Raw genomic sequence first — 12,813 nt, 5'->3', positions numbered from 1 at the left:
GTATCATTATACTGTAATGACACAGAATGTATCTATGTGTGTGTGAAAAATGTAAGTGTGATTTTAATTTAGTATGTGTGAGTTTCGTAGTGACAGACGATTATTTTTGTGTGGGAATTAGATAAAGTGTGCATGTGTGTAATTTCCCCCGCAAAAAATGACAGACAGTTTTGTATCGGTAACAAACGCAATGGCTACTCCCCTCCGTGTTGCTCTATGACAGAGTAGGTGGACATAAGTCAGAAAGCACAGTCTATAAGTAGGGAAGAGACACGAAAAAAGTATCGATACTTTGTGGTATCGAGTACATTACCATTCGATACCGATACTTTGCATTCAATACTTTTACTCAATGATTTTTTTAAATTAATTAGAAACGAATTTTTATTTATATAAATTTAAATATTGATTGTTAAACAAGTTTGAAACATTTAAACATAACAAAAAATTGTTAGCATGTACTAAAGGCACACAAAAATACGTTTTTAAAGCAATAAAAACATAAAATTTGAAAAATACTTTTTTTTTTTCTTCCAAATACTTTATTTTTTCCTATCCAAACCATTTTATACGTTTTTTTGTCAAAAAAAGTTGGCAACCCTAATTTCATGTCTGTCACATAAGGATGAAGTTGTTCTTTTTCTCTGCGTGGAGAAGCGACTACGAAAATTACATTTCGTTTTAGGATAATTACTACTAATATTATAAATGAAAATGTGTTTGTTTGTTACGCTTTCACGCGAAAACTACTTAACTGATCATCATGAAACTTTGTACATAATTATATTCTTGGAGGTATCAGAGCAACATAGAATACTTTATATTAAATATATATATATATATATATATATATATATATATATATATGTGTGTGTGTGTAAATAACTTAACTAAAAGAAGATAATTGTATTTGCTCGCAAATGAAAAAACAAGCGACTTCGATTACACCGACAAGTAATACAACGTAGGTAGACAAAAAAATTGTCAAGTAAATACGTGTGATCAAAGATAACTCCAAAAGTTGTAATCAGATCTCGACTAAATTTAAATATAACCACGTGATAAACATCTGCTTTTGATTAAATTAAAAATCATCAAAATCGGTACACGCAGTAAAAAATTATGAGGTATACATACATACAACATAGGTCGACAAAATAGTAGTCAAGTAAAAACGCATTATTATATCAAATAAATTTTAGTGGGATCAAATGACATGCAACGCCTTTCGATTAAAAAAAATTGTCGAAATCAAAGTAACAACATACATATAAAAAATAGTCAAATTGAGAACCTCCTGCTTTTTTGGAAGTCGGTTAAAAAAATAATGTGGTGTAAATAAAGTTAAGTAGATTAAATTCAAGTTCAATGTTCAAGTTTAAATAATTGACGAGAAAAAATAAAATAATAAAAATTTACTTTAAAAAAATCGAAGCGTTACGAAACAGTCTGTCTCTCTTTCTTCTTTCACTAACTTATGTGTCCCTCTCAACTTCCGTTTGCCTTGCCTGATCACACTTTTCGTAACACTTTCAGCACGTATTTACCAGCTTACTTCGCAAATTAAGCGTGCGTAAAGAAGTTTATTTCAAAATATCGAGTGTCGATATTTAAATTTCAATATCGAACTATCGATATATCGTGCAAAAAAGTATTAGTAATAAATATCGATATTTTATCAAGTCCTAGTTCGGCGCGACGCGCCGGGATGGATTTACGTGGCGCGTCGTCAGTTAAAACTCTGGAGCGATGGTTCTACACTCACGATCAAATTTTGGAGAGCGCGCAAAACTGATACGCTACCCCTGGTACCACTGTCACACCTCAGAACCCCATGGTTATGGAGATATCCATGGTTAAAGTTTTGAGGTTAGAAGAAGAATTTCGTAGCTTTCACACGTTATTTTCACATTTCACACGCGTTTTTTCAAATTAATCTACCACCTTTAAAGTTAGAGGAACGCTTGGCTCCGGCGCTGCGGGAAGTGCAGCCCTTCCGCCCTTGCGTGCGAAAGCACGCTCACTCATGCTCCGTTCCGCAGAGGGCGACCAGCCTCCGCGGCATAAAAAAAACACTCTAGGGGTAGGACAGACCAAGACCACGTGGACAGTGGGGTGCTCCGATTCGGTTTAGGGTATTTTTCGAATTTCTAAACCTATATTCTAGCACGCAATGTTACTAATTTTATTAGAATATTATGTCTGACGCGTTATTTTGTTTCAAAGTGTCGATTTGTTCTTCTAACCTCAAAACTTTAACCATGGATATCTCTATAACCATGGGGTTTTGAGGTGTGACAGTGTTACCTTGTATAGATTTCCCTACACCCTCCGCCCTCCACACCCCAAAACCCCATAATTCGGTTTTTCTAATTCGGTTTTTCCTAGTCTAGATCTTAGCCACGCCTACTTCTCTTGCATGAAAGTCAGGTACAGGGTCCGGTCCTGTTCTGCTGGTGTTCATGTGTCGGTGAATCCTTCCATGCGCAACGAGTGGATGATCGGGCTGGAGCTGTAGATCCTGTCGTACACCTCACTGATGGCGATAGCAACGTCTTTTGGGTTTCGATGCGTGCAAGCAAGTTTAGGGTATATATGTTCTGTGCGTGCAAGACAACTCGCATGAGATACCTACTGACAGGTAAAGTCTGCTGTACGACTACAGAGATGACGCGATGTCGTTTCGTCAGGAGGGCGGCGGAGGCTACAGAAAATGACATCCTCGAGCATAGTCTCAAGATGGCGATTCATAATATTCTTATAGTTATAACTTATGTATATTTTATATTAGTAGTGTAAGTTACAATAACCGATAGAAAAATATCTTAACATATATTACAACTATAGAGATGTATATATACGTGGCGTACTCATGCATATTATGACGATTACAACTTTTACAACTTTTTGAATCTTTATATCTCAAAAACGGTGGCTCGTAGAAAAAAAAGTATTAATTAATTTTTTGTAGATAATTTTATGATCTACAATTTTTGTTTGAAATATTTTTATGACAAAATTTACTGTTTTGCTGAAAATCGCGAAAAACTCATTTTTTTTACCTTTGACCTTGAATAAAAAAATTTCCTTACAGGGGAAAGATGGGGAATTTTGTTTTTAATGATATTTTAAACAATCTTACCGATTTTCAGCTTGGTGGGAATTTAGGTAACTTCAAATGTCTAAATTGACCGGACTATAAGCTAGATATAAGTATAGTATTATAAGGAAATATTAATAAAAAAAAAAAAAAAAAACAGAAATTGTACCATACATTAGAATAAGAACCGGTCGGTAGACTCACGTCTCTTTTGGAGACATTAAAAACATAGTCTAACTTGAACAGCGATGTTGAGTAACGCCTACCTTGAAATAAAAAAAAAAATAAAAATAAAAATTGCATGTTTTTGGAATAAAAAAGGACATGGGTTCATAAGCCCGTGGATGTATATCACTTGTAAAAAAAAAAGGTCTGCTGTACCGCATCGCGAACAGGTTTTCCCTGTCGATGTACGGCAGCTGGTTTACGTCTCCGATGAGGACCACCTCTTCTGCTGCCGATAGCCGGGCAGCCATGACTATGACTCCGAAATGGTTCATAAGGACTTCGTCCACCGTTAGTCGGCTTATCTTAACGCCCTCACGAAAACCAATTGCCAGTATGGACGCCATAGCCACGCCTAGCGGTGCGCCAGCTTCTCTTTAAGGTCTTTCGCTGCCTCGATCGTGGTCGTGGCTACGACTTCGCCGTCCTCATCGAAATTCCTGACTATGTGAGTTGTCTTGCCGCATCCGGGTACCCCGTTTGTCCATCTCAGTTGCGGTAGCCTCCAAGCCCCGAAAGCGCCTTCGGCGTCCGGGTCACTCATGATGGTTTTAGCCATCCCGAGCACCGTATCACCCAGCATCACTCTCGTGCACTTGGCCACTACCACCAACGGGTCCCCTTTCGGTGTGTGAAAGGTCTGAATCTCGTCGTTCTGTCCCTCGTCCTCGACTGCGTCCACGAAGCCTGACGTGATGTTGTATGCAGCCATATACCTTCCCGACATGTTGCCCTTGAGGACTTGCCGGGTGTCGTTATTATAAATGGCTGCTTCGGCTTCTTCGAGTTCCACCTCCAGCAACTTTTCATGGTTGTACTGGTAGGTCTGCATGATTTTCTTGCATATGGCCAGGCTTACCTCGCGGTTAGCCTTTGTTATGGCCAGGAACTCGATCAGCGCATTTTCTGCATGCTGTAGTGGTGTGGATGCTGGTTGAAGTCTGGGTGGTGTTACTTGCCCCGTGTCGGCCCTCGTTCGAGTGGCTGATGGTGCTTGAGAGTACCTCGGACTTTCATCCTTAGTAAATCTGCTTATTGCTTTCATTTGCAGCTTACTCGTTTCCGCCAATTTTAGGGAAAGATGGGACAGTCGTTTACCTCTTTTGCGGGAAATGGTAGGCTGGAAGAACTTTGCTATCGCCATCAGTCGGGGCTTCGCCTTTTGAGTGTTATCTTCAGGGTCGCGTCGTCCCTGCATTTTCTTTTTTGCCTCAGCCTTTTGTTGCAGTCGCTCCGAGCCACTGGGAGCAGTCTCTTCGAGAGTTGGCCATACAGGGGGTGAAAGAGGTTGTGATCTGGGCTTTAAATACCCTAGATCCTCCCCCCTGTCCTCATAGGCTATGATTTGGTGGTGTCTTAACTTCTAATAGGCAGCCGTATCTGTCGGATACGCCACCTCTATCGTAACCGACTCTCATTGAGTCCACGCTGATTCTTCCAGGGACACCCCCGGAGGATTCACCCAGCTGTTGTAGCCACGAGCTGGCCTGCGCAAAGGCAAAGACTTCTCCCCCCACTCGAATAGCACTATCGCTTTATTGTGCAATTGCACCAGACGGCAGGTAGAGTCGTCCCCGTATTTTTGCGCAAGCGTATCGATCTTTGGTTTTTTTAACGCTCGTTTTTTCTGTGCTACCCTTTAACAGCAGGACGAGCCCCGGGCAAACCACCAGTCGATCCCGCCCCTGGAAGCAACAGAAAGTTACTCCCAATCTCTCCACTTCATTGCCTAGAACACTATTACACTACATGTCGATTGACTCGAAAAACGCTTTTTACCTTTGACCTCGAGTCAATTTTTTCCATGTACCAGAGTGATGGGGAATTTTAAAAAGGTTTTAATTATGTTTTGAACAATTTTACTTACTTTCAGCTTGATGTGAATTTATATACCTTTGAATGTCTAGATTGACTGGACTGTTTTATACACGAGTTTTCTTTTTATTCCCTTTTTACAATAATTCAACTTGAAAGTATGAACGATTATTCTATTAAAGGAATTTCTCTTATGATGTCATACATAACCAGTCTTCAGCAAAAAAGAAGAATTGAGTGGTTGTTCTACCTTTGTAATAAATAAAAACAACATATAAAAAATCTAATTTTAATGTTTAGACTTACTACTGCTTTGATACAAGATTGTTGCATTTAAGTCATTAATAATAACAATAATCACAGTATATACAGATGAATAAAATTATCTATTTACAGTAAAAGATGAATGAATAATCATTTCAAATATCCTTTGTTAGCACATGCATTATATCTTCATAAAAGTCTAAGCACTGCTAAATTGTCCTTGCACTTTAACTTCTTCCACTTAGCTGATCTGTTGCGATTTACCAAGTCTTCACAAAGATCCGAGGATTACCGCCGAAACTGCTACAAATTTGTCCAACAGAACTTTAAAAACCAGCAAAAGCTGTAGTGATGCAATATTGTGTTGCCGTCTGATCCTAATAAAACGAAGGTGGATAATGTTGTGGGCCATTGTAACTGTGCCGAAGTTTTGGACCCTGAGGCTATAGAGCCTTTACATTATCACACATACGAAAAAATTTATTTTGACAGGACGGCTCTGCACAAATGTACATATGTTATGTTAGATATTTTGGTTAACGACTTGTAGGCTAGCTTTGCAATCAATATGACTCTGATCGCTGCCAGTGTAGGTTAGAGGAAACTGATTCAAGAACTCAAAAGCCTTAGATTTCGACTCAAACGCCAACTCTCGAACGATGAAGTCCACGGGAACAGTTTGTCTGTAGCTGCACATATAATAAAATATTAAATAAAACAGACCAACCATCGGTTGGTATTTAATTTAGGTTAATAAAAATTTGTTTGAAACAAGCTTGTAAAGGCAAAAAAACTGCAATAGCAAAATAACATGTTAGAAACCTATATAAATAAAAATTAATGTTGCTAAGCGCAAAACTCGAAAATGGCTCGACTAATTTGGCTTATTTTTATTTTTATTTTTTTTGTATATTCTTTAAGGCCCATGGAAGGTTTTAATTTTAAAAAATTTAAAAAATATATGTTTTTACTATAAATTTTGACAGAACTTTGTCTGGGCAGCTAGTATATAGAATAATTATATACACATTTATGCTAGGTAAAGAAAAGAAAAATTTACCTTGATTTCATAAACAGTACAAAAAATATGAAGGTGTAATAAATGATGTGACTATGATATTTTATGTAATATTTAAGAAATTCTAACGCTCTTAAATAAAAAATTCAAAAGATTTCTTTAAATTACTCAATAAAATTTTTAAAAAGACATACGACTTTATGATGTATTTGAGATAATTTTTCCTTTCTCTGTCAACAATCCAATCTATAAGATATCCTGCCATCATGGGGGCTGTTTTATAGAGCACAAAAAATTTGTGTAAATTTCCAGTTGCCCAAGCACATCGAGTATTTAATGCATGCTTTATACACTCATTTTCTCTGTCCTCTTTGGACAAATACTGAAATATTGTTGTCAAATCTGCAACAAAACAAAATAGGGTTAAAAAGATAAATTTTTGATTAACAGTACCTCATATTTTGTCGAAAAATAAAATAAAAACATACCTAAAGTATTATTGGTAAATATATAATATAATATCCTATATGCCTTAAACTCAGCTTCATTAGCCCTTGCAGTTGGTAATTCTGAGTATAGCATTTTAAGTTGTGTTTGACATTGATTGAATTCCTCATGATCTCCTTTTTCTAAAGCAATTCTGGCATGTGTTTCATAAACTTCTACAGTAAAATTGTCTCGTATTCCTTGAACCTAAAACAACAATTTCAAATTAAGTCTCTAAACAAAAACAAGCTAATTGGGTGTGTTGTAGATTCTAAAATGACCATCAGTAGTGTTCATACCAAATAAAACAACCAATGAAAACAACCTTTTCCTAAAACAATAATTATGCTATCTACGATTTTATTTTTGTGTTACCCCCCACATTAGGAATTCTAAACATTTTTGAATATCATATCAAAAATTGACGGCGCCATGGTTCGCTTAAACCGAATATAAAAATCATCATATCAAAAAATTTCGATCCAGCGGGTATATCGTTCCATAGCTTAATTGGCTAGAGCGCTGACACAGTCAGTCGGAGACGTGGGTTCGAACCCCGCTGGAGCGGTCAATTTTTGATATGATATTCAAAAATGTTAATAATTATGCTTTTATATAATAAACTAGCTGACCTGGCGAACTTCGTATCACCTTATTTTTTTCTGAAATATAATAATTACATAATATATCAAAATAAAATATAGCCTATCTTTTAAGTTGGATCAAACTGCACACGGTGTGCAAATTTGCCTAAAATCGGTTAAGTAGTTTAGGAGTCCATTGAGGACAAACATTGTGACACGAGATTTATATATATTAATATATCCTTGCTTGTTTCTTTTTCTTTGTGTACCAGAAACAATACATGTATGTATTGTTTCTGGTGGTACAATAAAGTATATTTATATTGTATTGTATGTTTTTCAAGAGGTGTCAAATCACAAAAATTAGCTTTAGTTAAATAATAAAGATGTCTGAGACTTACAGTTAAGTCTTGCCTAATTGATTTTAATTGGTCACAGGCATATCTGTAATCTTGTTTATCAATCCAACGGTCTTTCACATTTCTAAGTGAGTTTCTTAATATGGCCACAGGCCGCACTTCACAAGCTTCAGGAGCTTTGGTTAATCTAAGAAAGGATTTTTCAATATCAGTACATGTGCCTACAATATGCATGTTATTGAGTTCATAATCTCCTTCTGTGTCTTGCAAAATGGGCCTTCTTGGAGAGGGTTGTTGCCTCTTGCTGTTGACTTGCACAGAACTGGCTATGGATGGAACACTTTGGTTTCCAAATCTTTGTGCCCTTTTCTGCAGTTTTTCAGCATTACCAGGAACATCCTCAATATTAAATTGATTATAGGCCTTCTTTTTGATATTTTTTTGATATTTTTCAGGTTTCTTTTGATCCAACGATAGTCTGTCTTTGACTTTCTGACGAGTTTTGTTCTTATTCTTTTTATCTTCAATTTCATCACTTGAACCAGATGATATGCTGTTGGAGAAATATTGAAAATTAATTGTTTGAAAATAAAATTTATAATTTATCTTTATACAGAAAGATATAAAATCAACTTTATAAATAAGTAGAAAATAAAATTTTAATGAGACAGATAGAACAAAAGTTAAAGTTTAAAAAAAAATTACTTAATCAAATTCTATTAAATTAATCCGATGATTATATAATTACCAGTTAAATGTGTGAAAATTTTGAAAGTATAAATTATTCTATGAATATCTCAATCTACATTTATCATTGACATATTTAAATAAAATATATCCATGATACACCAAAAATATAACATAATATTTTTTACCTGTGTCTTTTTCTTGGAGGACTTTTAGACTTAGAGTGACTCCTAGAATGAGTTTTACGTCTCCTTTGAGAAGGGCTCTTGTGTACATTGAAATTTCTGGAGCCTGAAGATTTCTCTTTATTGAGCTCTGAAACAACTTCTGGTTTCTGATAAAGTGCTAATGTACCACAAACTGGTTTTACTGATAAATTATTCCTTTCACTATGAACACTGGGAATTGGTTCCTCATCCCAGTTTCTGGTCCATATTTCGTCTTTGTTAGCTGCAGCTGTAATACGTCCCTTTAAACATATATCAATTTGATCACGATCAAATGCAGTTTTACACTTCTCGTAACATCTCTTAATGTACCTTTCTAAGCTTTCAGGCCAAGTTCCTGCAGATTTCTGTATCGGAGATGACTTTAAGAAATTTGAAGAGTTGTCACTTGGGGCAACATTCTCCAATTGTTTATCTTCGTTACTGTTACCTTTGGGTTCTTCCAGCGGTTCAGGAATATCTTCAGTTGCAATAGGAGGTGGTAGCGGGACATCCAGTGGCGGAGGAGGAGGTTTAGGGAGGTCTGGGGGAGGACAAGGCGGGAGCGGCGGCGGGTGATCAGGCAGAGGTGGTAAAATTTCATTTGCTCCGTTGCCTGTCTTATTCCCCTTCTTTCGCTTTTTCTTAGCATTGGTATTTGCCAAAAGAGGATTTTCATTAGGAGGGAGTGGAACCGACTTTCTATTGCCAGAAAGATTAAACCTGATAGGGGATTGGTTATTAAACGGACGACTTGTATCAAGTGGAGACATTCCTAACAAAGAAGGTGGGGGTTTGGAAAACTGAGGATGAACAAAATCGACTTTAGAGTCCTTATTTTGTTGAAAATGATGACCGTCGTTATGAAATCCTCCGTTATTCCCCATTTGATTGAAGTATTGATGATTATAAAACTGCGGGAACATGCCACCGTGATACCCATTGTAATGGTGATATAAATTGTACATCCATGGATTGTGGTTTGGTGGCATGCCACTCATGGTTTGTAACGGTGGTTCTTTTGAAGAATTTTCAGTCATGGTGGATATATTTAATAACAAAAATGATTTAGTAATAGAAAGTATCCTAGTCGATTTTGTAGATGATCCAAAAATAAAACTTAAAATGGCGGCTAGCCACAGCCAATTATTAGTGGTTCTATGAATATAAATTACCTGTCTTTACACTTTATTAACTTTACTCCAAATAATTAGGGCACAAAATTTACAATATAACGCAATCACAATGCTTTAAAATCATATGATAGATCTTGTATTACAACTGAACGATACGCAACAGGAAAGTGAATCAGTTCAACTGCTTCAAGCAAGAGGCAAAAACATTGAGCAACTCCCAAGTTTTCGATTTTGATCACAGTGTTACCAGAAAATTTTGCTCGTCTGATCGACACAGAGCCGTGAAAATTATCGTGTTTTTCGAAACAATTATCGTAGACACAACAAAAAATTTGAAATTCAACTTTTTACGAGTAAGTAAATTACATTGGACAACCTGAGGGACAACCGTTCAAATTTCATTCAGCCCAAAAAAAAGGTCCTTGTTGCTTCAAATTATCGTAAATTGGTACAAATACTGAACAACTGTTTTCAAACAGACGACCAAAAAAAAGGTCGTTGCTTCAAATTTATTATTTGTGGAGAAATCGTTGCATTTTAGACTTTAGTATTTCGATAGGACAGACAGAATTATCGTACAAAATACAAATCACGTACGATCTTGGGCTGTTGATATTTTTTAAAATATCGGATTCTCGATATATCGATATTTTGAAATATATCAATAATTCAATATCGGAGTTTGATGTATCGAAAAAAAATATCGATATTTCGATATATCGATATTTTTTCGATTTGATTTCATCGGCTTTGTTTTAAAAAAAAAAAAAAAACAATCGTGAGTCGGCTCAAAAATAATTTACACAGTTTATAATTCAGTATATTTGTTAAACAAGTTAAATTATAAGTGTATTAAAACGTAAGATTTTACGTAATTATTATTCAATTTTAATAAAACAATAATAAGTAGAAATATTCAGTAAGAGTTTAAAAAATACTCGTTGTTTTATATGTTCAATTGCTTGACTATTACGATTATTAGGTACTAAAAGATTGATTATAGAAGCAATTCGTTCAGATACTATAGATGTGGAGGAAGAAATTAAATATTTAACAGCTATTTCTGATAGCACAAGAGTGAAATTTTTACTATCAATCCAAAATTTTTGTGTATTTAATGATGTTGACATATTCGGTTGATCTAAATACTACTTTAATTCAGCAGACATTGTAACAAAAATTGTGACAAAAAATTTATTGGCATTAGACAAATTTTTAAAGAGCATATCTTCATGTCTGTCCCATAATGATGAAGTATTTTCCTTTTCTCTGCGTGGAGAAGTGCCTACGAAAATTACATTTCGTTTTAGGATAATTACTACTAATAATATAAATGTGAATGTGTTTGTTTGTTACGCTTTTACGCGAAAACTACTTATCGTAATGAAACTTTGTATATAATTATATTCTTGGAGGTATATAGGATACTTTTTAATTAAAAAAAAGTATATTTTACGAAAGATAAAATCTCTCTGCTTATTTAATGGCTTTAGTTTGAGCGAAGCCGCGGGTAAAAACTAGTATGTAAATAAATAAACTAAAGGAGGATTTTTTTTTCATTAACTACAATGGCTTCGCGCAGCCGCCATGTTTGATTTTTTTTTAATGTCACCTATCTAAGAACACTTGGGCAGCTAAGACGAACCTAACGATACATCAATTATGTAAATCCGTTCAGTGGTTCTGGAAATATGATTTAGTAAAGAATATTACATACAAACATACATACATTCATACAAGATACGCGCGAAAAACATAACCCTTCCTTGGCAGTCGGGTAATAATGTAGTGTTAAGTTCAGTAGATTAAGTTTATGATGTTCTAGTTTAGATAATTAACGAGAAAAAAAAAGAAAAAAAGTTACATAAAAAACCGACTTCAATTACATTGACAAGTAATACAACTTAGGTAGATGAAAAAATAGTCAAGTAAATACGCGTTATCAAAGATTACTCAAAAAGTTGTTATCAGACCTCAATGAAATTTAAATGTGAGCACATAATAAACATCAGCTTTCGATTAAATTATAAATCATCAAATTCGGTACACGCAGTAGAAAGTTATGCAGTATAATACAACGTAGGTTGACGAAGAAATAGTCAAGTAAAAACGTGTTAGCTCGAAAAGTAGTTGTTAGATCTCAAATAAATTTAAGTGGGACCAAATGACACACACCACCTTTCGATTAAATTTTTTTGTCAAAATCGTTCCACTCAGTCAAAAGTCCTGAAGTAACATACATGAAAAATACAGTCAAATTGAGAACCTCCTCCTTTTTTGGAAGTCGGTTAGAAAAACGGGTAAGCTTTAGACTACATGACTGAAGCGTGACGAAACATAAGTCTCTCTCTTTCTACTTTCAATAACTTATGTGTCCCTCTCAACTTCCGTTCACCTCGCCCGATCACACTTTTCGTAACACTCTTATCACGTATTTCCGAGTTTACTCCCCAAGACAAGCTTGTGTAAAGAAATTTTACTTCAAAATATCGAGTGTCGATATTGGAACGAAGTTCCTTACGGTAAGTTTGACATTTAGCTGGGTGACCGAACTGAGAAAAATGTGATACTAAAACCGTAAGAAAAATATATAACGGAAGTGACGTAATATCAGTCACACGACTGTATAATATGACGTTTGTAAAACTAAAATATTACTAGTAAACTTTTTTTAAATTATTTATGTAATTTTATACTGTCGACAAAAATAAATAAAGCCCTTATGTTTTTTTATTTCACTTAATAGTTTGAATTATTATTATTATTATTATTTTCTTTGATTTATTTTATTTTACGGTACTTGTTATTTTCTAAAATACTAAATTTCCTAAATACTTTTATGTACTTAATTAAAAACCAATCAACAAAAGTAAAAAAAAAAAAAATCAAGAACTAGAAAATATATATAAAATTCAACATTTTTTTTTCAAATC

General features: G+C 34.9%; 1 protein-coding gene across 1 annotated transcript; it reads right to left on the bottom strand.

Moving 5' to 3' along the window:
• Positions 1-5,415: 5,415 nt before the first annotated feature.
• Positions 5,416-9,885, bottom strand: LOC123659477 (leukocyte receptor cluster member 8). The gene is made up of 5 exons (XM_045594688.1): positions 8,727-9,885; positions 7,894-8,404; positions 6,911-7,115; positions 6,617-6,824; positions 5,416-6,093 (listed from the first exon to the last, which is right to left on the bottom strand). The coding sequence occupies exons 1-5, from the start codon at positions 9,782-9,784 to the stop codon at positions 5,928-5,930; spliced, it is 2,148 nt and encodes a 715-aa protein (XP_045450644.1). The 5' UTR covers positions 9,785-9,885; the 3' UTR covers positions 5,416-5,927.
• Positions 9,886-12,813: the final 2,928 nt, after the last annotated feature.

The sequence above is a fragment of the Melitaea cinxia genome, chromosome 14 (assembly GCF_905220565.1).
Source record: "Melitaea cinxia chromosome 14, ilMelCinx1.1, whole genome shotgun sequence".
Taxonomy (NCBI): domain Eukaryota; kingdom Metazoa; phylum Arthropoda; class Insecta; order Lepidoptera; family Nymphalidae; genus Melitaea; species Melitaea cinxia.
Note: the sequence above shows the minus strand (reverse complement) of the source record. Positions and strands in the feature narration are given on the sequence as shown.

Excerpts from the sequence above, each read along its gene's own strand:
- LOC123659477 (XM_045594688.1), bottom strand. The coding sequence starts at position 9,784 with ATGACTGAAAATTCTTCAAAAGAACCACCGTTACAAACCATGAGTGGC. Across the intron at positions 8,405-8,726 it reads CCTCCAAGAAAAAGACACAG|CATATCATCTGGTTCAAGTG; the intron begins GTAAAAAATATT and ends TTTCTCCAACAG. Across the intron at positions 6,094-6,616 it reads CTCAAATACATCATAAAGTC|CTACAGACAAACTGTTCCCG; the intron begins GTATGTCTTTTT and ends TTATATGTGCAG.